The sequence below is a fragment of the Falco peregrinus genome, chromosome 6, assembly GCF_023634155.1.
Source record: "Falco peregrinus isolate bFalPer1 chromosome 6, bFalPer1.pri, whole genome shotgun sequence".
Classification (NCBI taxonomy): Eukaryota; Metazoa; Chordata; class Aves; order Falconiformes; family Falconidae; genus Falco; species Falco peregrinus.
In genome coordinates, this window is record NC_073726.1 from 90500503 (window position 1) to 90525866 (window position 25364).

Sequence of the window (25364 nt, forward strand, 5' to 3'; positions counted from 1 at the left end):
GCCCCAAAAGCTCCTTGTTACAGGTCTAACAGCTCTCCTAGGATAAAACGCAAAGCTTACCCCAGTCCTTCCCTGCCAAACACCCAGACCCTCTGAGGGTGTAGACACTTCAGGTCAGATACACATGTAAGTACCAGCTCTAGAAAGTTATCTTACCGAGCTGAAGGAATGGTATGCATGTGCTCCTCTAGCCTATGGCAAAAGCAAGATAAGGTAAATAATCTTAGCCTGCAATGAAAGATTTACGGGAATCTCAACAGCTAACATCTTTATCAGAGCCTACACAAATCCAGCTGCTAGCTCTATGTCCCTCCTTGCCTTGTAAGTGCTCTAGCACAATCTGAGTCACTTCAGTGTGCTAACTCAAGAGGAAAACAGCCCTGACCAAAGAGAGACTAAGTATCTTACAGTGAACACGAACACCTACCATGTCTGTGCTGATCTGTAAGGGCTTGCCACTCATGGGCCCCTGACACCAGTTCCCACTTGCCGTGTGAACCACAAAACCCCTTACCCACGCAAGTATTACCTGCTCTTGCACTTGGTACCCTTGACTCTGTGAAACCTGCACATAAACACAGCCTCGTCCCAGCAGCGATCATTTCTACAAGAGCCTTTAATGTTGCAGTCAGCAACATCAAGCCCAGGTGAAAATCAAGTGTCCACACTGCTTGTGGCTGCTTCCTTCTCCCCTCTAGGGATGAAATACTCTACAGCAAAGGGACCTGAACTGGTCGTGAAGCACTCCTGACGTGTTGCAGCTTACTGCTTCATCCACCCCAGGAAAGCTGACCCAAGTTCAGCTGTCCATGCATGCTGTGCCATAAGCAGTTCAGGACAGACTTTGTGACCTGTCCAGTTATCCCTGCTGCGTGATGGCAATTTCAGCCAAAGGGTGGAGCAGATGTCCCTGGTCAGCTGCCCAAGTTTAATCCTCCAAATTCTTTGTTATAGCAAAACAAAACTGACTTTCACGAGCCTCACATCCTCCAAAACACCAGGATATCAGCACAGGCCTGTCATAGGGACCCTGTTCCTTCAGTCACATCAATGTCCCATTAAATCTTGTCGTTTCTTCCCCTTCTCATGTGTCATCACACACACTAAACAACAGTCCACGAGACACACGCTTTACTTCTGCATGCTCCATGCATGGACTTCACTGTTTCTTCATCTTACCCCAGTTTTGTATCTTCATCTGAGCCAACACACTGTAAATTCCCCCCTCCCCACTTCCCCATCAGAAACCATACAACTGCAGAGAGATCAGACTACACCAACACTGGGACAGCAGACAGCAGTACACAGTGTGCCTGGCTTCTAACAGCTAAATCCTATCAAAAATAATGATGCAAATACGGGCACTCCTCCCCGAGACATTCTAATGCTTTTAACAACCTCTCAGGAACACATAATGCTGGTGGATGGGACAGAGGCCAAAAGGAACAAATTTGGGACTCCTGGTACTTACTGTGTGAACACCTGCTGGCTAAACAAACTGCCCTAGGTCTGAAAGCTGAGACAGCTGTATGCACGTTCTCCACCACTGTGTAGGACAGCTTCTTCCTGAGGGCAGGCATGAACTGCTCCACGTTATCGCCTAAATGCGGTCACTGGGTGGAAAGCTCTCCTTTAGGAATCTCATGCACTGATGTAGGACCAGGAAAATCCTTAGGTTCCACCAAAACACCCCGCTTGAAGTACTTGGCCCCAGATCCCAAGTTTAGGAAACTCACTCCCCTGTTCTCTGTGAACATTAGATATATTAGTCTTCCTCAGCACCCTGGGTTTCAGTGGCTTATCCGGTACTACATCAGAAGTCTTTGGGAAGCAAAACTGGGCCTTGCAAGTCCTGCCAGGTAAGCCCATCCCTACCCCTCTGCCAACAACTGCACTCGGTCCATGACACTACCCTGCCCACGCGCTGCATGAGTATGAGCAAGGACACAAAGCCCCCCTCAGGAAGAATTAAGCTGATGGATGCAGAAGCATCCATCCTTCAGTCATGGTACCCTGTGTCCTTGACCACATCACCTAATGCCCTCTGGATCCTGTCTCTGCAATAAATGAGCACTTGACAACCGGAGTTTTTTGGGGGCAGAGTCCAGTTTGCAGCTGCAAAGAGGCAGAGGAGGAAGAAGAGGGAGCACAAAGAGAAAGCAGCATGGGAGGTGCTAATGTTTCTCCACGGCAGCTCATGGGCAGAACAGCTCGCATCCACTCTGAAACTGGTCCTTTAGATGTATGTGGCAAGGAAGTTTGGCTAAAAGTTTAAAAATCACAGCTATGAGGAACACAGGGCTTTATTGCCTCTTGCCACACTTTTATGAAAATGTGGGTTTCAAGCTCATGGCAGAACACAGGATGAAAATATTGCTGAAAGGAGGAAAGGAAACCACCTCCTTTCACCTCTCATCACTGAACAGGGGGGAGAAAAAAAAAAAAAAGACTTCTAATTAGCTTGCCCACAGAAAAAGTGCATGAGCCTTCTTTAATTCAATGCCTCTGCCACCCAGTTAAGGCTGCCTTGCAGGAAGATGCCTTAAAGCTCTGAAAGTACAAACCTTCAGCCTAGCCCAATCCAGAGGTGTGAACTGGAAGGGACCTGGGAACACGAAATGCAGAGAGCCTTCTACTTTCTCTGAGAGGAGGAAAAACCCCCAGACATCCATACTGAAAGACAAAGCTGGAAATGGAAAGAGAAACAAAAAAGGGGTATTTTAATAGCTTCTGAATCTTTATTATGCATTTTTAGTGTAGAAGCTGCCCAAGTCAAGATCCAGCCAAGTCTGTGACAAACCCTGTACAGAGCCATCCCAGAAGAGTCCATGCCCCTGGGATAGCAAGCAAGCAAGCTAGATTTGCTCTTGGAATAAATTCCTGCATTGTTACTTGGTTAGAAATGGATCGTTTGAGAAGGGTGGGGTGAACAGCAAGAAATCTGGCTCTGCCTGCAGCTCTTTAACTGTATGCAATGAGGGTCAGACTCGCAAGCGTTGGCTTGAGCTGTCTGGGGTGTGTAGCCTGCACGCTCTTTGTGGCTCGCTCAGTCCCAGGGTGGACACCTGCATGTAAAACAAGCCAAGTCACACCTAGAAATAGACTCAGCCTCTGCTATCAGAGACCGCGCTCTGTCCTGTCAAAGCCTAGTTCATCGACCAGTCTCTGCTGTGAGAAAGTAATAGAAATCAGAGCAGCAGCGATACGTGCTGGCACTCACATGTGACTTCACAGTGCACAGAGACGTGCTCAACCATGTCAGCAGCGCAGCCTTTGACAGCTCTCGGGCCCCAGGTCTGCAAACCATCACTGCTCAGTTTAGGTACGTTAAGTGTAGGCATGCAAGAGCCCACGCATTTCCTCGCCGCTGCATCGCAGACTGTCAGCTGCTCTTGCCTGTGCACTCAAACCGGCCCAGGAGGCCACCTGCCAGGTGGGCTGGTGCACAGGGCCCTGCTCGGGCAGGGACACAGCGCTCGGGCAGGGACACAGCGCTCGGGGCACTGCCTGGGGAGTGTACGAGCTCCAGCAGGTCCCAGCTGAAGCTGCCCGCCAGCGGCCAGGCTCCAGCTGGCCCAAGTGCTGCTATATGGCCCTTTGCCTACTACAGGGCACGAGCAGCACTGAGCGTGCACCCCCCGCAACCCAGTCAAACCTCCCCCGTGGGGTCAAGAAGCCTCTAAATAATTGAGCTTTAACTTAAGCGTGTATTATAGGAACCTCAAACCCAAGACTTTAGCTGGTAATGACAGCAGCACGTCTGCGTGTGGAAGGCTCCTGTCATGACAACCTTGCCAGCTATGCTTCCTGATGGTGCGTGCATTAATGTATATGAATGCCCTAATATTAAATTAGGGCTCATACTGGTTTTGTCTGGTTTCTTTTTACAACTTATATTGCCCAAGGCTGTATGGATTCCCAGCCCACGGAGATGCCCCGTCACCACGTGGTGAGAAAGCATTAACAGACTGGGAAGGGGGATGCAATGTGTGGAAACCCAGTACCGATGGAGGGACTAGGAGACCTACCTTACCAGGGGAGGGCTTGAGGAGCTCAGACTGTTTAGTTTCCCAAAGACAGGACTGGGAGCGGTCCTTCTTGCAGGCCACAGTTACAATGGTGGGGAACACACATGGTACTAAAGGCCTCTTCTGTTTAGCAGATTAAACAGAAGATTCAGTATCTGGAGATCAAACCCAGACAAATGCAAGCCAGAAATGAGGTGTAACAGCATGTGGGTAATTAACCACTGCAGCAACCTACCAAACACAGTGGTATTTTCCATTTGTGGTAATTATTTAATCAAGACTAGATGTTCTTAAGGCACGCTTAAGAGTCAGAGCAAATGGAATTAATAAAAAAAGCTGGATATATGGGCTGGATTATGCAAGAGGGCAGAAGTAAAGCACAATAGCTTCTTCTGGCCTCACCATCTACCAATCTATGGGGAAAATGGCCCCTTTTACTGTCAGCAGAGTTGGCAGACAGCCATACTTTCAGTGACAAGGTATGCTGACGTTTACATGAAACAGTAATAATATGTTGCATTTCACTCACACTTCTAATCTGAAATTCTCCAAGCTCTTACTGCCACTGTGTTAGCAAGCCTGACAACTCACTGGCTGGTAAATTGGCATTATCATCCCCCTTTCATCCAGCTTAAACTTTTTCGGCGTAGCTAATCACGTGCTTACCATTTACATGGGAAACAGTACACAGGCTACCTGTCATCTTGGGCACTTTTAGGTCTTTTATATGAGAAAACCTTCATGCAGGCACCTTGCAGAAGGTCTCAGGGTGGGAAGCGACACAGCATACAGAACTGCCTTCTCCAGATGCTCATCCCCAGTACATACTTTACAGCACTCAAAAACTTTATATAACCTCCCTAGAAAAATCTGGTAACTACGTACTTTTTAAGACCAGAAGTCAGCAGTTAGAAATGTAAAGAAAAAAAAAAGGGGGGGGGGGAGAGAGAGAATGCTTCTTAGTTGTTTTAACAAATATCTTCATATACAACAGACAGACCAAAGGAGAGAAAAAAAAAAAGGAAAAAAAAAAAAAAAAGAGTAATTTCCATTAGTTACCATGACAACCAATGGAAATCACTAACCCATCTTCTCTCCCTTGTCAATCTTTGGCAGACCTGTCAGGGAAAGCAAGCGACCTGTAGGGAAAGCAAGCGACCATGCCCAGTGTAAGATTCTCTACTTAACTAGAACATACAGCTCACAGGGAAATCTACATTGCTGTAATGCCAGGTGCTCCCCTTACAACACATCTCCAGTTTGTCTCCTCTCAGATACAAACATCCAGAGAGATACTTGCTGCTCCCCTCCGAAAGCAAACACACTCCAGAAATGTAATCCCCACTGCGAGACCCCTCAGCTCTCCCACCTTATGCTCTTCCTCTCTGGCTCCATAAAAACACTCAACCACCTCTTCCCTCCCACCCGCGGGCCATCGGCTCACATCTTGTATGTGGCCCATACAAGCCCCTTTTGCACATCTTTACTGCCTGGCAAGAAATTGCTGTATCACACAGTAATTGTGGCCCACATTTCATCTCCACTTTCCTTACTACTGTTATCGCTGTTGATAAGGATAATGACCCTCTACAATGCCTGCTGTACCTTCTACATGAGAGCTTTTAAACTTTTAACAGGAATGCATTCAGCTTCATAAACCCTTCTGAGAGGCACAGCACCATCATTATCCTTATTTTACAGATGTGAACACTGCAGCTTAGAGGAATTAGGTGCCTTGCACAAAGCCTACATACAAACCATGGCATTATGCTAAGAGTGAGAACAAATAGGTCTGGAGAGAAGAGTTTGTTTGCATTTTCTTGACGCCTACAGGCTCTGAGGGTGTTTGAACCACATATGCTCAGAGACCCCTTTAGTCCCTCCACCACTGTGCCAAAATCCCACAGCAAATAAATACAAACCTAGGAGAAAAAAAACCCCAACCATCAAAAAAGCTAAACCAACCAAAACACCAACAGCTGTCTCTGTTTAATGCTGGTTTACTGTTGACCTTGCATCTGCAGCCAGGAGGGCCCAGCTCACCCCAGTGTCTGGATGTGTGCTGCTGCACTGCAGAAGAGCTTGGCAGTGATTTGTGAGGAGGTATTAATGCCCAGCTGTTCTCCTGTCTCTTTTAGTTTTCACGTGCACAAAGTTAGGAGCGGCCCCTGCACTACACTGACACTGCGGTTTCAGGCTATTCATATACCACAGTGAGATTCAATGCTCACCCAATAGCATCCAAAATTCCCAAATAATCCACATCAATTGTGAATTTTACTGCATTCTCTTCCACTCCCCCATCCCAGATCTGGTTGCAGGAGTTATTGGCAAGTTACTCCATAAGAGGACTGACTAAGGTATCTCTGTATGCGTGTGTGTGTGCACACAAGGTGTAACAAACCATGTTCTGTGCCCCATGATTAATCTTTGGCTCCTCCATGACACCCTCCTGGGGGCCTGCACACAGCTCTGAGTGCCACAGAGGGGAGGACAAACCAAAGCTGAACAGCAACAAGCTGTTCTGCAAGCTGCTTCCCACAAATTCCTGTCTCCAGGCTGGTTGCGTCTGGTGGCTGTGAAGGTACAAACTCCGATAAAGGGGAATACTCATCAAACGCTTCTCTGGCCTGTAGTAAGAGCTGATGTCAAGCTGGACCTTTTCCCACAGGTAGGGCACTAACTGGTGCCGGTACAGTACCTGTGTCTATTTTTACAAAACTTAGAAGAATGCAGTATCTCATAGAAAATTAATATACTTCGCTAAACATGGCTGAAACTGGCTGTTGGGTTTAAAGATTATTTGAGGAGGTTCAAAGGTACCAACAGAGAATAAGATCACATAAAGCTCTGTTTCTTTAAGCAGCCAGGGAAAAATGTTCTGCCTTGACAGGAGGAAGGGAGCCACAGGGAGGTTAAAAGAGGTAGGCTAAGCAGAGAGCTGAGGGACCCCATAAACCAGCTACACATACAAGGTGGAGATAACTGCACGGGGGAGGCGCTGATTATCATTGAACGCAGAGGCATAATTAGGACTGTTGGGACAGAATAAAAAGATTAATGGTCTACTTGCTCACAGAACAGGACCATGAAAATAAACTTACTGACTTTGAGATACTCCAGAGCATGGTATCATTTTTCACAGAACAGGAAGGGGACATCACTTATTGGGGATGCGTAAAACTGGATCTGACAAGACGCTAATGGCTATGGTTTGTACAAGCAACTACTAAGCCCAGGGCACACAATGATACCTTGTAGAAAAAATAATCAATTTTTCCAAAGCATCCTGCTTTGAATGATCTCAAAAAGCATTATCACGTTTGTCACTAGCCCCTCTGAAAAGCTTGGCAAAACACACAGGCCGCAGGGAATCATGCTGCAAGTGCGCACAGTCTTCCTGCACACGCGTCTCCGGTGAATAAAGGCCCGAGGGCATGCCTCTTGCCCTCCTGGAAGTGCTCCTTTCAGCTAGGCAGGGCTGGCCACACCACCCCATCTGACTGTGACCAAGCAGGCACTGAGAGCAACCACCGCTGTGTGCCACCCCAGCCCTGCAGCAGGTCAAGCATGGGAACGCTCCTTGCCAGGGACAGCGTGGGCCACCTGCCAGCCCTGCTCATGCGAAGGGCAGCGTGCCGCTTGCTGGTGCTTGAGCAAGCTCAGGCACTGAGGCTCGCTCTTCAACTGCAGACTGGGTACAAATCAGGCAGTTAAAATAAAAAATAAAAAAGTACTCCCTCTTTACCCTACTCCTCCTTACCTTTACATGTCATCCACTACCGGTGGGTCCAGGCCCCAGTCCTAGGGACGTGAGAAATGCAGGTCCATGAGAAATGGAGCCTCTGTTGCAACCTGACTTCTCCACCGCCCATCTGCAGGGCAAGGAGAAGGGGAGCGCTGCCTGAAGAAGATTATGCTGATAGTACTCATGCGGCATTCATCATCTTGGGGCCGGAATACCCCAGAGCTTGCATCACACAGAGCAAACCCGCTGTCCTCAGACAGGAATACCGCAGCTTTTCTGCCAAGCTGAAGGCGACGCCTGTAACGTGAACGCTTGGTCCCCTGCCACCTTAATCTTCCAGAGCTCTGGGTTTGAATATGCAAGCTGCAGACCAGAGCTGGGTCACAACCTTTTTGGTTATCCCTGAGGAATTTTGCTCACCCAGACAACAAAACGATCCAGACATAGCAAAAATTCCCTGAGGAAATAGCTTCCTCTTACATATAGGAAACGAGACAACAATTCCAATCCCTCATACTTAAGCTTCCTCAAACATAAACACAAAAAAGTGGCCAAAACACAGGAGGGGAAAGAAAGTCCCAGAGCAGCAAGGAGTACATATGCAAAGAGTTACGTCATGTAGAAGGAAAGCTCTTGGCTTCAGGCTACAATTACCAGCACTTAAATGGCAGGGGCTGCTCCAGCACAGAGCCCCCCCCATCCAGGCATCATCTTCCAAATTGATTCATTGTCGGGAAAACGGCAACAGACACTGCTGTCAGAACCATCCCTGGACAGCACAGTGCTGGAGGCCAACCCGGCAACTGGCCAGCGCCTGCCAAACGCTCCCTCTTCCTCCGTCCGGGTGGACGGACAGAAACTCCTTGTTCTGCCCCTCTGACATGCAGGCCCTGAAGTGCTTTGCCGTGGCAGCCGGGGTGACGAGGAAAGAGTGGCCCGGGGCAGTGTTTCTGATGGCAGGAGGCGCACCCAACCCACGGGCTCCTGCGTTAGGACAGGGTTCACCAATAAATCTCTCCATCAGAAGCAGGTACATTTGCCAGCCCACCCCTGTCACCCCACGTTTGCTTCCCTCTTACTCAAGATTTTAACATCCTCTTCTCCCCTCTCCCAACCTGGAAGACTTCAGAAGACTGTTTCAGGCTTGAGTATTACCCCTGCCACAGGTACTGCTGCAGCAAGTAATTCCACTACCTCCCTAGCTCTCCTCACAGATAAAGAAACAAAGAAGTTGTTTCTGGCTATAGGTTATCTTTGAAGCTATTACTATTTCTTGAAAACTTTCACTGTGGGGGAAAAAGGTAAGCATAGAAAGCTCCACCAGCATCCGTATTCCCAAAGCCCCCTGGATCCCATCTCAGGACTCTGAGCGAGGAGCTGGGATGGGATCAGGAAGAACACGTACTGGCTAGGGACAACCAGCAGTGGGTGACAAATAGCAGTCCAACTGGTCTTTCCATGCTTGGAGCATAAGGGGTGCAAACCGTCTCCTCCTACCAATGAAAGCCAGCTGCTTTGCCTTGGTGTTTTTATCTGTTTCACTCCATTGTTCCTTCAAGCTGGTTTGTTGCTCTTTGCATTGCAAAACCCTCTAGAGATACAATCAAGAGAAAAAAACCAAAACTCAAATTCTAAAGCTTACAGCTTTACTCCTTTGTAACAGAGCTGCAGAATGAAATGAGAGAAGGATAAAGAACGAACAAGAAAAGCTGATTACTATGGGGTCCATTACCTAGCGTTACAGTATTTAGAGAAAGTAGTTAGATGTTCCTCTCTGGAACAGCAGTTGACAGGGTACAGCCAAGGGAAACGCCATATAAAGAGCCATCCTGCAATGCCCACACAGAGGTGAATGGGATGGGTTCCAACAAGTCTTTCCTCTCAGCCTCCTGTTTTCCTGGTGCGTTGGGTATTTTCCTCAGAAGCACAGGAGAACTGGCACCCTCCGCCCAGTGAGACAAAAACCAGATTCCAGTCTTCAAGCAGTGTTTAGTTTCTTCTGCCAAAATATTTGCTTAGCTGTCAAACAGTGGAAATGTGGGATCCACCTACAGCTGAGCTAATGAGATACCAAATCCCTCCCCAATCATCCACCCCAAGCTCCTTGTTCTTTCCAAATTGGTCCAAGAGGAGCCTTCAAACTGTTTCCAGGTTATGAACCCCTTGAGGCACTCCAAACTAGGTGTGGACGTCTCAAGAAATTCCACATATGCAAACTGGAGCGTGAGCTTGCTCTTCTTCATCACCTCCCACAGGCAGCCTACATCTAATCTGCTGCCCCAAGCAGCCACAGGTCCAACGTCAAAACCGAGAGGTACACAGTGTAGTAAGTGAGAGAGACTAGGCATAGAGCAGGTAGTAAGATCTCACAGGAACTTACATGAACTTCACTTCTGGGTAGCTGGTTCATACAGCAGAGGAAGAACATGGTCACACTTGGAGCACACTTGAAAGCATGCATGAAAATGCCACGCAGTCATTACTAGTGCTACAGTTACAGAACGCCACCAAAGCCTCCAGGCCTGCTTATCTGCCATTTGTTTATTTACTGCTGCAATGCCTAGGAATTCAAATCAGAGCCCCACAGTCAAAGGCAAGGAAGTCTCTGCTCTAACTAGCTCTCATCTAACTTTGTACACTAGCTGTGGCAAAACCTACAACCTCTGGGAAAGGCGAGACGCGTATAATCCCATGCCTGCCACCCAGACGCAGCTCTGGAAGGAAGCATGCTTCACAGCCTAGCAGCAGTCTGCTCTTTTCTTTTGCTGAACTTGGAGACAATGCTATGAAGGATAAATCTCTCTGAAGCAGTGCTGGTTACTCACAGATTATCTTAGATAACTTAGTACAGCAGAAGCCAGCACCCCTGCAAAGACAGATGCAACCCAGCTAAATAAAGTATTTCTGGGAACCAATCTCATCTAGCTCACAGGATATGTGGCAGAAACAGCCTGGGTAATGGGAGCCTCATAAACCCAGAAAGACACATCTGGCTGAGATTTGTGACAAACTCTTCTGTACAAAGAGAAACATTCCCCAGCTCATGTAACACCACACAAGAAAGATCAAAGATGCCCCGGTGCCTCCTGATGGGTAAGCAGCTGTACCAATAACAGCAGCTGGAAAATCCAACAGGAGACTCAGGCAGTCCCTTCCCCTGCGCTGGGAGCAGAGCTGCCTCCCAGGCAGTCCCCAGCAGCAGCCCCCTGTTAATTACCAGCAAGCAATTTGCACTCTGGCAGATAAAGCCATTCACACAGCTACAGCGCGTTTGCACAAAGCAGCTCGGATCTGACAGCAGCTCCATCTGAGAAGCAGCATCAGGGTGTAGCACATGTATGTGCTACACGACACTGCTGCTGCTTCCGAGCTTGTGCCATGCGTGCTGCTGCTTGGAGGTTACAGTCCCTTCAAAACAGCTGGGGAGGTTGTTTAAACACTCATACATGGGGCATTTGGCGAGCAGCTTCGGCACAACACGAGGTGCCTCAAACAGAACCGCTCGGTTGGACTCTCAGACTCTGATCCCTGGGACAATCTGCAGCACAGCAGCTGCTCGACAGCACAGCATGCACCTTAAAAAATAGGCTGTGCGCCCAGGGTAGCATCACTTTTTCACTGCCTCCCCATTTAAAACACACTTATCACCTTGAGATGCGACTCCAGCAATGCCTGGTCTAGCACTCAAGGGCAGGATTTCAAGGAGGAAGATGCCTATCACTCCAAAACCAGCTCAAGGAGAAAAATGGATGCAATTTTTCCTTCCACTGAAGATGTGCCTGCTAGAACTGGGAAGCCAGTTTTATTACGTTAGTGGGTTACACACAACCGCTGGGTTTTATTGCACAAAGCCAGTGCATATTAAAACCAGCCTGAGTTACCCACATGATTGGCACCACAGCATCTTCCCTTGAACTGCCATGGACAAAATATCAGCGAGGGAAGGACTGAACTATCCACAAAGTCTTTATCACTAAATTTCAAAGGCAAATGGAGCCTTCTTCAAATGATGGCTTCAGGGCCAAATACAGCCATGCAATTACATCAGGATTTCAACTTTAACTTACTCAGTTTCATTTAATAAGACAGCAGTCTTTAGTTTTCACCATTGCAAAAATGTGGGAAAAGTTTAAGCAAAGCAAGCTGATGATGCTGGCCAGACTGTGAACAGCCCGATGGGAGGAAGTACACCAGGCTTTAGGAAGCCCAGCTGAACTCCCAGCTCCAGCTCCCCCGGGTCGCAAAAGCACTCCGCTGGCAAAAAAAGACACAGGTCTTGGTAGCGTCAAGTGTTGCCCTCCCTACATGCAAACGCAGTCAAATCGGATTGCGAGGAAGCGCTCAGGTGAGTTAAGCAAACAAGACCTTAGCCAAAACCTTTGTCTTTTCTCTTCCCCGTAACATTCTTTTCGGCTTTTCACACAGAAACACTAAACTGAGGGAAAAGGAGGTGGGGTGAAAAAAATTAATCCCAGGGTTACAGCAGATGCTGTGCTATTAGAAAAGGTTATAAATCTGCCTCCAGTTGCTTGTCATCGCTGTGTTGCCCTGGGGGTTATAGCCCCCTCAGATCCATCAGTAGATTTCTTTGCAAGAGGAGAGCCTCTAGTCCTCCTCCTCTAGCCCTTTCTAGCCAAAACGAGACAAAGTCAGATTAAACTGTTTACATAGCTCTTTCCAAAGGCTGGGTCATTTGGCCAGAAATGGGTTAAGGATAGTTCAGGAGAACAGCTACAGGTCCCAGAGATTAACCTGAACAGCCAGAAAACTGGCAAGGAGCAGAGGGTGGGCCAGGGCAGCAACCTCGCCTCTTGGCAAGTCTGGATTCAGGAAAGGGCTTCTGTCCACAGCCCACACCAATACATTCATGCTGGTAGAAGCCTCTTTGCTCACATCTAAAATTTCCAGTGAAAACAACTTTCCTAATGATTCTGAATCAGGTTTAAACCCAAAATGAAAAAAGAAAAACCTTTACTCTTATTTTGAAGTTAGCATCCTGGTGGGACATGTAATGGTGATTACAGCAGTACCAGCAGTGGAAGTGCTCCCACACGCCACCCCTCAGACCTCACAGACACAGTCAAACAGCGACTGGACTCCTCTCCAGTGTTAACTAGGTGACTTACTCCAGCAGGATGTGAACAACTGATTAACTTTTAATACATTCATCAGACATTTTGAGCCTCTCCCTTTTCCTCTATCACGATGGATGCTTCCCAAAAATCACTCCATCTGCTTTGGAAAGCCCCAGCTGAGAACACAAGCAACTTCAGCTCTGTTGCATCCCTGGTAATACAAGTGAACGGCCGTCTCGCTGAGAGTCTGACCCAGGAAGAAAGAGATAAAAAGGGCTGTCTGAAGCTGGTGGCTGGCTTCCATCCGAGGAGTACAGTTCACCGTCTATTGCTCTTGTGACTATTACTGAACCGGGCCAAGAAAAGCTCCCAAGTTTTGGCACGTCTCAGATTTTCCAGTCTGCACAAAGTCATGCCAGGAACATTTACTGAAGCAATTTCTTTCTTTCTTTAAAGACTCTAATTATGCACCTAACAATGTCGTAGAAACGAGTGTTGTACAAAAAACCTAGCACAGTTCAGATACAGTTTTGCCGACAAAAGGATTAGAAGCTTAAGGTTCAGTGTTAATATTCTGAACATACTGAAAGGCACAGAGTGCAAACTGCAGCAGAAACAGAAGAAATAAGAGAGGTTATCACTTCCAAAATCTGGAAGAGGGGAAAGCGCACGGGAAAATGCCATGCTGATCTTACTAAATGGCAGTGATGCCGCAGAGTGGTAATAAGAAACATTTAGAAGGAAACAACATCAAAGCCGTCTCCGAATTGCAAGCAGCTTGCCTTCAGGCACAGTCCACTCCCCAGAAAACAAGGAGGTCTAGATACCCCAGAGGGTGGGACACGACCTGTGACAAACTGATGTTCACCACTCGGCAGCTACCAGCAATAAGGAATCAAACTGAACCCCAAAACAAGAGTTGTCCGAGGTGTCAATTTTCCCTGAAACCAGACTGAAACCTCAGTCATCGCTCTCAAGTTTTGCTGAACTTAGAGTGGAACTGAACCAAAACATTCACTGGTTTGACACCTGGACCATTATACCTGAAAAGAGTCAAATCATTCATTTATCCATTCAAGCATGAACCGGTCTTTAAAAGCAATTTTTGAACATCATAGCTGCACGTTTTTCTTTCAGTTTGCAGATGAGGCACAGAGACATGACAGTACTTAGACTTGGGAAGCCATCCAGGTACTCTGATGAGGGTACATTAGGCAAAAAGCAGGATTTAGCACTGTGACCATTACCATAACGCTAGCAGCGCCAGTGAAATCGGAAATCAAGGACTAAACACATCTTGGCTATATTTCTCTGGTCTACTGACTCCAAGAGGCTTTTCTCAGACCAATGCCACCGCTATTTAGCTGTTACTATCATTCATCTTCTGGATGCGCTGCTGTGCACTTCCTTCCCACAGAGGTTTTGCTGTAGATTGACCGGAACCGCTTAAGGTTTATTTAGGGTTCCTAAGAAAGTGAATAAAACCAATCCGGCTTTTTCAGGACAGCGCTGGAGAGGATGCGTGGAAATGCTGACTACATGAGTATGTCACGCCTCGGGAAGAAAGTGTATTACAATATTATCATGTACGGGCAGATGTGAAATGTTAGCCCGTGCTACAGCTCAGTCCTGCTCCCCTGGGTTTTCACAAGAGCCGCGACCAGAGCTATAGGTTGACAGCATCTGCTTGCAACTGCCCTGTCTCTCCTCTGCTCCTCACGTGCCCCAGCGTTCGCACCGCTCGTCCCTCGCCGAAGAGCTTTGCTGAGGGGGCCGGAGCCCCAGTGCTGGGCTTCACCTCATCCCCTCGTGCCATAACCCGGGCAGCACCGTCCACGGGTGGGAGGCAGAAAGAGGGAACATGTGTAGGAAGTCTGGTGTGTTTATGCTTTTTTTTTTTTTCTTTTTTCTTTTTTTTTTTTGTGCAGAGCCAAACTGTGATGCTCTAGGGTGGGTCTCTCCATCTGGGAGAAATATGTGGGGAGAAAAAGCGCAGGCGGGGAGGACGAGCCGCCCCCCGAGCGGGACCCGCTTCCCTCCAAAAGCGGCTCGGCCTCCCTCCCCAGCCCAGCTTGAGTTCATTTTCCTCAAATCACTTCCACATTTCCCCTGCCGTAATTATCAAATATTTTGTTTCTGACCTCACTTTTACGGAGGCCGCCACAACCCGGGAATTCAGGCACCGTTTGTTTTCTGTCAACAGAGCTGGGGGGTTGCGAGTTGGGGGCTTTTGGTGGTTTTCAATGTCATTGCAATAAAAGAAAAGAAGGAAAGAAAAGGGGGCGAGGAGGAAAGATGGGAGGGAGGGAAGGGGGCTCCCGGGGGGCCCCGCCTGCGGCAGGCTAGGGGTCCCGGCCCGGCCGCAGCCCCCTCACCCCCGGGGGGGCCCGGCGGCCCCGCAACTTCCCTCCTCGCCCCGGTGCCACCTTCCGCGGCCCCAGCAGCCCCCCCCCCCCCCCCCGCCCCGCGGCGAAAAAACCCCGGAGACCCCCCCAACCCCCCGGGTCCCCCCCTCGCCGCCCCCCTCCCCGGCCCGCCGCGAGGGGCCCCGCGCTTACCTCAGCTCGCAGGCGGGCGACGGCCATGAGGGCGCAGAGCAGCGGCAGAGTTTTCCAGATCTGCAAGAGAGGGGGGCGGTGAGCACGGGGCCGGCGCCGCCAAACTTCCCGCCGGGCGGCCCCGCTGCTCACCATGCTGCGGGCGGCTGGCGGCACCGGCGGGGCAGGAGGTGAGGAGGAGGCTCCTTCCCCGGCTCCGGCTCGCTCGGGAAGGGAAGGGGAGGGCTCCCCCGCACCCCGGCCCGCCAGCCCGCGGCTCCACCCCCGGCCCGACCCCCGCCTCGGGGCCGGCTCCGCCCCGGCCCGCCGTGAGGGGGCGGCCCCCGCCCCGCGGCCGCTCCCGCTGCCGGGCCCCTCAGCGCCCCGCGGGGCAGCGCCCCGGCTCCGGAGGCCGAGGGGCGGCGGGGGGGGCTGCCGAGGGGCTCGGGACCCCGGCCCAGCGTGGGGCTGGGGAGGGGGGTGCCGGCCCGCAGCGCCCGGCCTCGCAGCTTCGCTGCCCGTGGGGGGGCCCTGAGCGGCGGGGACAGCCTGGCCAGGCGCAGCCACAGCGCGCCCCTCAGGGGGGTCGCAGCCGCCCCCCGCGCTGTCGCAAAACGGGGGAAACTGAGGCACGGGGTGGCTTCTCCGTGCGGGAGGAGCCGTACAAACCGTGCCCCTGCGCCAGCCCTGAGGCCGCGCTGAGGTCCCGCCCGCGGCTGCAGGTGCCGTTGCTGACGGGTGGAGGGAGGTTTGGAAAGGAGGGCTGAAGGCCACAGGTGTTAGGGCCTGGATGGCACTGGCTGAGCCCAGCACCCCACTGGGGTGTCGTGCCAGGCACAGAGGGAGAAAATCCTGCCCAGCATGCCTGGTGGTGCTCATTTGTGTATAAAAATCTCTTCATCTCCGAATTTCGGAAGCCTCCGCCAGCTGGAAGGCAGGACCTGACAGCGCAAGAGGGGCTGATTGCTCTGGGCACGTACAGAAATCTTTGTTACAGCAAGCAACGCCATGGCACCACTTGTCAAGGGCTTGTGCTCAAGCTTTGAGGTTGGTTGTAACCAAAAATGACACCGCTGGCTTTGAAATCCCATCTCGCCCCGTAACCAAGCATGCCCATAAGCCGTCTTTATCTTCTTACCCTGCTTTATTCTATGCCCACAACACAGGCAGGCACCATGGGAGATGCTGGCGTGTGTCCCCTCATCGTTCACCAAGACCAAAGATCATTCCAGCATCCCGCTGGAAGGAGGAAACTCTGGGGAAGGGTTACCCTAGATCAGCCCGCATCTGGTCTGTCTGTGGCAGCCGTGCCACTTTTCTGTGCTTCCTCAGGCTTCACTTCCTCACTCTCTTTTTAGGACTACTGTTACTAATTTTGCATTTATAAAGCATCCTCCCCAGCAAGTTCTGCTGCTGTCTGTACGTGATACTAGCCTATAAATCTATCCTGAAAAGAAGTCTAATTATTTCACTGCTGATGCCGAGCGATGTGGTTTTCATTGTCTTTTTTTTTTTTTTTTAAACTCACCTTTCACAATGCACCTCTTTGTTTTGGAGTCATTGATTGCCTTGCCTCATGACACAGCACAGGCAGAGCTATGGCTGAACTCAGCTGGCCTCTAGTTTGCAGAAGCACGGTAGGATCAGGTTCACCCTGAGTCACCCTGATGCTAGTGCCACGATAAGAAACTAACAAGTGGCAAATGATAAATACGTTTTAAAAGATTCATCGATTTCTCGCCTTTTGACACCTGGCTCTGCGCAAGTGATGCTGCACAGGAGGCTCTCTATTTCCAGAGGGTAAAAGTGACTCATACCACTCTTGGGAACTGAGCACTAGGAGGGGTCTCCCAGCTCCCACGTTCCCTCCCTGGTACCATGGGCAGTCACCTCATATAAGTGTGATTACCTACGGCACTGGGTTATATAGGACACCAGGAGCACGGGTTTTTTTCTGTGTACTCAAAGGACTGAATTCGAAACACAAGGTAAAGGATTAAATCATCCATTCTGCGTTGGCGTTTAGGTACACAAGCTTTTTTCTTCAAGTTAGTTTTTATCATGTGGAAATGGTTAGAGGTGAAAACCAAAAAGCATCTCATGCAAGCGTCAGAGAGCGTTACCACAGGAGGACAGGCACCCATGAGGGGAGAGAGGCGTTTGTACAGCCGCCCCCTTAAATCAGATAAAACTTTTGTGCGAGATGAGGCCTGAGAACAGTCCTTAGCCCTTTGCCGGAAAGATGACAGTGATAGAGCCAGAGTTGTTTGTGGAGCGTGGGTGTCTGCCATGTCAGGAAATGTACTGAGGCAGGGAAAAGGTGTCTTCTCTCTTCCGTCACAGGCAGGGCAAAACAATCTCCGCACAGACACCAGAGCCTTAACGCTGTGTACAAAGGCACACATTTTATAACCAAATACACAACACCTGACAAACCATTCACTTGTATTCCAAACCTTCACCATTTAAAACTGTAAACTGCAAAGGAGCAGTTTATACTGCCTGAATGCATAAGAAGTAAATCTGCCGGGAATCTTTGCTCTTCCGTGATGGACCCATAACAGGGAGCTTGAATCAGAAGCACTAGAACAAGGGGAAACAAGCGCATTTACAGTTGTGGCTTCAAGCTGTGGCTATAATGGATGTGGTAATTTATCATTGCTGGCTACACAACCAACGTAGTATCATAAAAAAGCTTTCAGCTAAAAGCTTCATTACAATGGTGAACGCCGCCTGCTTGGAATTTTGAAGGTTGCAATGCTCTGGTGGGCCAAAGAAATTGGGAATCATTGCTGTACAGAGGAGATGTTATTCTATTACATGCATCAGTATTTCATTTCTGCTGACACTTACTTTCCAGTCACTGGTACTTCTAAAACAAACATTTTGTTGTACATACAGGATCGCAAATTTTGAGATAACATACACATACGCCCAAGTGGCCATGCAACTGAAATTCAGTAACAAGCTGTTGCCTGAGAAGCAGAAGTCTGGACTCATGCAAGTGTGTATCTCATGGGTGGATACATTCTCCTGTGTTTAATAAAGTGCAGGCTCCAGCTGAAGCTTTCTCCATTCTTGGGACGCTGTCAGCATCCCTCCCCTGGACTCTGGTGTCTCATGAGGTTTACTCTGAAGCCGCAGCCTCCCCCTTATTACAGCATGTGCACACATATACACCCAAAGTGATTGTGTAAGCCTCATTTCCCAGGGAAACCAGGCTAAACACGTGTCAATACATTACTTCTAAAGCTCTCACCCAGCCCTTGTGGCTACACCATGATATCACCCTCTCCACATTACCTCACTCCCACATCTCCACGTCCCACATCCCTCACGTCTCCTCCTTCACCCCTGCCATACGAAACGTCAACCCTAAGGGATGGCGTTGCGCTTGCAGCATTGTGCCGAAGCCAGTGACTGCCCTGCCTGCGCTGCATTTTAGGTGACAATTCAAGAAACCAAGTTGTTTGGCAAGTGGCCTTCGTGATGGGGCAATAATCCATCCCACTGAAGAACAGGAAATTTGCAGCGACATTATTTGGTGGAATTAGGAAGCAGGGTGTTATTTTTTGAATAGGAAATGCCTTAAGGTCGTAGCTAAGAAGGCTTAGCTTGTGTGAGACAGGAGACTTCTACATCATCTTGAGCTACGTGAGCAGTGACTCCTCATGGACCAGAGTAGAGGTCTGCACCAGCACCAGAGGAAAGGCTGAGGGACACCTGGGCTTTCCCAGCAGGAACAGGCCAGGACTGCAAGACGTGAGAGGGAAGCCCAGAGTGGGGTTACACCCACAAAGGTGCGGGCGTCAGACCCGAATGAATGTGAGGGTGACCACAAGGTTGGCGTGACAGTCCCCCGGGCTGTCACACATGGATCATGTGGACATCTCACCACCTTGGGTGAGAACTCAGGCCTGTAGCAGCCTTCTCCAGGTGTCCCCTGCCGTGGCAGTGCTGACTTACAGCACCCCCAGAGGGTGCCGTGTCCTGACCCCCCCGAGGAGCTTTACCAGCACCTTGCTCTCAGCCTGTGAGCGGGGAGCAGTGGGTCAGCAGGACGGAACAGCGCAGAATTAAGGAGGCAGCTTCCTAATTCCCAGAATTCCTGAATTCTGGGAAGCTGCTGGATGACTCTCGTTATCCCAGCTTCTGAGCTGCAGCACACCACCCAAACTCTTGAAGTTGAAATAGGATGGGCCTCTAGCGTCTGTGCACAGCTGGGTGAGCTAACTCAGGTCTAAGCCTTCTCTGGTTCAGGGAGCGTGACTCAGGAAGATACTTTTCCGGCCAAAATTCAAACTCAGGTAAGAAGTAAGTGTGGTTAACCATGATGTGAGGATATACACGACACACAGATATGTTAAATCTCCTTTTTTTACAGTGCAGTTATTTCTTACGTCCATATCACTCTCCTGTAGTTTGGTCACCTTCCAGCCTGCACTTTGTTAAATACTGCTGGTTTTTTCTGTTCTTCTAGCTCTGCTTTTTGCTTTGTTTTCTCAGATTTTTTAATTTTCTTTCTCACTGTGGTTTCCCCATTCCTTGCTCCTGCCCCACACTAATCGTGATGGCTTAAAGGTCTGTTTCAGACCCGATGTAGTAAAGTGCTGCACCTTCCCCCTCCCCATGCCCGCCCCCACCCCTATCCCCCCACCCCCATCCAAAGTCTTTATTTTGCAGGTTTTACTGAGGATATTGCTAACCAAAGGGCACACAAGTCTGGCACTGGCACTAGCAGGCTATGTGATTTGTGTAAAATGCATTCTCTAATGGTTAATGCATTTGATGGGCTTTTGAATATTCCATTAGCTACAGCAGTAAAATGCCTAAATACCTTTGACAGCCTGGCCCTTAAACTTTACCCCCGGTATCCTTTATTCAAGGTGAGGTTTTCTAACCTAAGACAAGCTCCCAAGGTGTCTTTTCCTCACAGACTTCATCCAGCCCCAGCAGCCAGGTGCAATAGCCCAGGCAAGCCGTGCCCACCAGGAATGGGCCCAGAACTGCACCCACGTCCAGCTTGTGTAACCATATCCACTCTGCATTTGCCACAGCCTGGCCAAGGGTAACTTGACATTCACTGTGACTCATAGACTCAAACTACGCTTCGTCCAAGTCACAGTGCGAGAAAGGAAAATCTGTCTCAAAACCTCGGTGTGGAAACACTCCCTCCATCCTGAACAGCATAACATGCTTCTGTCTCAGCATGTTCCTTGTGTGAGTTCACTCCAGCCACCGTCAGGCCGTGATGCGGCACAGGTAAGTGAAATACTCCTGATTTTGACTCTGCTATTGCATGCGCCCTTTGTAAAGAGGCTGAGGGCACAGGGCTTGTTCAGCCTGGAGAAATGACCCTGTTTGGAGCAGGAGGATAGACTAGAGACTTCTGAGATCCCTTCCAACCTGGATTATCCAATGAACTTGTTCTGTCCTATAAGTTTGCTGCTGCCTTCAAACTACAAGCACTCTCACAAAAGAACTCTTGCCCAGCCAGCAGACTGGTACTGACCCCTTAGGATGCTACTAGCCCACGGCCAAAAGGTCGGAGCTGACAAATCCATTGGCTGTCCTCTGGAGACAAGGTCCTGTCAGCATTGCTGTGATTCCTTACCCACCGTGAACTTGGTCACACACCTGGAGCAGTAGCTGGCATGAAGGAAACAGAGTTCCCAGGCAGACCCATGGCCCCTGGAAGCCACCCTTCACCCCCAGGTGGAATAAGAGCTGCCCCAGCTGCCAGATGTGTGCCTCCACCATTCCGTAGATGCTCGTTGGTCACAGAGATTGGATCATAGAGACTGCCCAGCCCATCCACTCTGGTGTAGAGGAGATGTGGCTTATCTGCTTAGAAAAGCAAGAACCTTATTCCAAATTTCATTAGCAAGACATCTGTACCCACAGTTATTTTGTGGGGTCCTAGCCTACGTGTTGCTGCCACAACTGGTTGGATTGGAGTCTGACCCCAGAAAGCCCCTCAGAGAGGTCTGGTAGCGCAGCAGGCGACTGCAGGAGTCAGGCAAAATAAGCCTTAGGACTGGCATCAAGGTAAGGTTTGTTGTCCATCGTACAGGCAGCTGAATGGGCCTGTACAATTCATAAGATGGATTTCCTACTGTGTAAAGCTACATCACAAACCAGCTTGCAGGTCCATACTGCCATGGAGATACACTTCAAGGCAGAGCCCCAACTTGCCTCCACACCTGCTAACGTCACATGCACTTCACAGCGCAGACTGTTAAATATGACATTATTCTCCATAAGTGAGGAAACAATCATCACTGCTTTCCACTTCCTTGCCCATTATCTCCCTTATTTTGCAGACACATTCACTGAGAAGTTGCTAAGGTCGTTTTTGGCGGAGCACAGAGTCAAACCCAGGACTCTTCTGTGGCTACATGAAATTTCATCTGCTTTGTCTTTCTGCATCGCTGAGCTACAAAGGTCTACTTGGCTCTGCCATGTTCCATGCAATAAGCCCGAGCACCCCAACACGCTGTTGCTGTGGAACAGGCAGTTATGCCCCACCAACAAATCCTGATTCACACAATTATGAGCACTTTCTCCATCAGCTGAAACAGTAGGGGGTTTGTGCTCCTGAATGTAGCAGGAAATCAACCCAGGATGTCTTGAGCTCAGGCACAGGCCATTATAACCTATGAATTACATCGCAACAAAACACAAGTGTTCCACATGCCACTCACTTGTCTTACCTCAGTCGCTGCCGTCACACAGGGGCAAGGTTAACGTTCGAATGAAACACCCAGCAAAATTTTCCAGAGGCACGTTAACACCTGCCATCCTGCTGTAAAGAAGCAGGCACTCTCTCTTCACCAACCAAGGGTCATCACTTGTGGCTTGGCTGTAGGACCCACAGCTTTTACTACCAAGTCAGAGAGCCAAATGCCAGAAGAGCCAGAGGGCATTTGGAGGGGATGTGTTGATTATCCCCCTTCCCACGCTCTCTCAGCAATGCCCTTCTCCCCTCCTTGCAGCATTTGAACCCCCCTCAAGCACTGCTTGCAGCCAAAGCTGAGGAGTTGTTCCAGCACTAGGCAGAGGAGGTGCTGTGGAAGAGCCCCTGGAGGAGGATGCTTCAGAGCTTGTTGATAGGTGTCTGCTGGTGGGAGCAGGCTGGCTGGGGAAATCAGCTTCTTCAAACGAAGGAATCTGGTGAGAAAGGTCTATCGGGTGTCCCACAGCTGAGGCATCAGGGCTGGGTTGCACCTGGTTTAATACGAGCATCACAGGAGGTGCTGGGGTGTGTGGAGCCAGCCCCTTTTTGGGAAGGGAGGGCATGGACACAGCTCATGATCCTGGTGAGATGGGGGATGGGGGTGGGGTGTTCATGTAGAGGCTTCTTTGTACCTCAGCACCATGCAATCCATCTATGACAGATGGGGCCTCAGAGACCTCTGTGGTGACCCTCTGCAGAACAGCTCTGGTTGGGGATGTCTCCTAACCCGTGTAATCTGTCCACAGCTGTGTGATGATTGAAACTGAGTGCACCTCAGGATGCCACTGATCCACTCAAACAATCACCACAGCAGATCCTGGCTCTCAGTACTGTTACAGGACTGTCAGAATGCATCTCGAACTTGCGCTCTGTAGCCACCTACTCCTTACCCTTACATTGTACATATACAAAAACCTCTCATCGACTGTGCAGGTCAGGTGTACGGTTCAGAGGACACAAGTTCCTGGCTTCTCCTACTCACACTCTGAATAATTTTGCTAGCTATTTCTCATCCTCCAAGGATGGGCAACCCACTAGCATGGAATGTGCTCAAACACACTTAGCTATTTGTCCCAGCCCTTGGCAGAGCCTGGGATGCTTGCTAGAAGGCGTTCAGGAATTTTGCTGCCCAAAATTTATTTGAGCTGTGTGAGTAGTGCCTGGATCAATGGGGGCTGGGTGTGGAGCAGCAGCTCTGTGAGTCACCAGAAGTCTGTGAGACCAGAAGGAGAGGTCCACACAGCCTTCTTTAACTGTACACTGTTGCAATGTTCAGTACACAGATTTGGGATAGCTGTTCTGGTGGCCTATATGAGAAATCTCGGGAGTTGGCAATGTAAGTTTGGACAGCTGATCTAGGACACAAACTTTAACTCAGGAACTCTTATAAAATGAGAAACTGCTCTGTTAAGCAAGAAAATGTGCAATGTGTTAGTAAACACAGCTCACCCTAGAGACTAGCTCTTGTCATTGCTTAGCAATGCTATGAAATCATTATTCCCCTCCCAGCCCTGGGCTAGGCAGTGGAAATCAAGGGGGTTTAGTTTTCATCCACGCAGAGGTGCAATGCTTGTCTTCAACCAGAGCTATCATTGTGTAGGAGGTGCTAAGCACCCTCAGCTCCACCGCAGAGGCTAGCAAGCGCAGGTGCCGAGCACCTGCAAATCAGGCTGTCACATTAGGTTGTAAGTGTGGAGAAAGTGTCTGTCCTTAAGACACTCATATTTGAGCATTTTGGCGTTTAATTGCTGCGGCCAAGCTGCCCCCGTGGGTCAGGATTTATGCCAGACCTTTGACATGTGAGAAGAGGACAAAGAGCTGTAAACAAAGCCAATCCAAAGAAAAAAGTAATCGCTTTCAACCTGTGTGGGAGAAGAAAGATTTAGGATTGGAAATGTTAGTGACAAAGTGCATAAGAATCTGTGATTGCAAACTGGACAAGTTGTCCCTGGAGAATGGAAACTGGAAGGGCAGGGTGGGCAAGTACTCACTATCTCTGGGCCAGTGCAGTGCTGCAGAGACCACTGAATGACATTAGATGGTGAGGCGAAGGAGATGAGAGATACCTCTCTGCCGGAACAACAGACTGGAAGAGATGAGCAAAGCAGGCCATGAGCAAAAGGAAAGGATGAAAGCGCCATCAGAGGGCTTGGAAAGGGGGACAGGCAGGTTCCAGCTGGACAGCACTGATTTGGAGGGGCCTGCCTGGCACTGAGAGGCTGAGGGAGGGGACAGATTCATGATGGAAGTGTGGCATCTCCTCCTCAAATCCCAGCTGGGCAACCAACACTCGCAAGTACATTGACTTTAAAACTAGGGCACTCCCACCTTTAGAAATGGAGTCTGCTGGATCTGAACCTTTGACTGTGTTTAAATGTCTGTGTCCGTGAGTTCCCACAGCAAGAGGTGCAGCCATTTAGCCATAGCTCTGGTAGAGTCCAAAATGCTGAATAAAACCTCTCCACTGAACCCAGACCTCCAGTATCTTTCACAAGCTTGCATCTATCTCCATGTAGCAAGGTACGAGGTGATCTGCTCCACACAAAACATCTGGCTTGGCAGTTCTGGCTCCTGTGGGTGCCAGTTTGGTGGGAGAAGCTCGGCAGGCAGGTGACACAGGCAGGTCTGGATGGAGCCGTGTCTTGTAGCTCTGTCCCCATGCAAAGCTGTGCATGATGTACCAAGATCTGGCCAGAAGCTCTGGGGCAGGGGTGTTAGAGGCCTCTCCCGCCATCCCACTCCCCAGGAAATGCAAACCTGGCATTGGCCTGGCTCTGAGTTTGTGTCAAGCCTGGAAATGACAAATTAACATAAGCTGTGAATTTACATACTTTTCAGCCATTTATGGCCTTTTCTGCGCCTAAATAAAAGCCATGGTCCCTGGAAAAATTTGGGCCCATTTGTCAGCGAGGCATTCCAGAGAAAACATCACGTGTTCATTTCATGAAGTGAAATAAGATCTTTGTTCTGCACGCTTTTTTCCCTGCCTTTTTCTGAATGAGGCAGTTTTGTCCGGGGATTACAAGCCAATGTTCCAATCCCTCACAGACGTTTCCCATTATCAGAGCTGCCTCTTGTCCTCCAAATCGTTTTCCACAGGACTCCTGTAACTTAGGCTGGGAAACGAAGCCAAGAGCTCAGAAGAAAGGACCCTATTCCAGGCTGCTGACAAGACTGAAAAATGCTGCAGGGTGTCGGTGGGACCACCCAGCCTGAAGCATCCTCAGCAGGGGAGCAGCT

At 49.6% G+C, this 25364-nt stretch overlaps 1 protein-coding gene across 1 annotated transcript in view; it reads right to left on the bottom strand.

Moving 5' to 3' along the window:
- The window catches only part of FSTL1 (follistatin like 1), a 53782-nt gene extending 38112 nt beyond the window's left edge, over positions 1-15670 (bottom strand). Inside the window, exons 1-2 of the mRNA XM_055808487.1 lie at positions 15542-15670; positions 15410-15469 (exon numbers count right to left, since the gene is read on the bottom strand). Coding sequence (XP_055664462.1) covers positions 15410-15469; positions 15542-15544 — 63 coding nt within the window. The 5' untranslated portion in view covers positions 15545-15670. The remainder of the gene's footprint in view (positions 1-15409; positions 15470-15541) is intronic.
- Positions 15671-25364: the final 9694 nt, after the last annotated feature.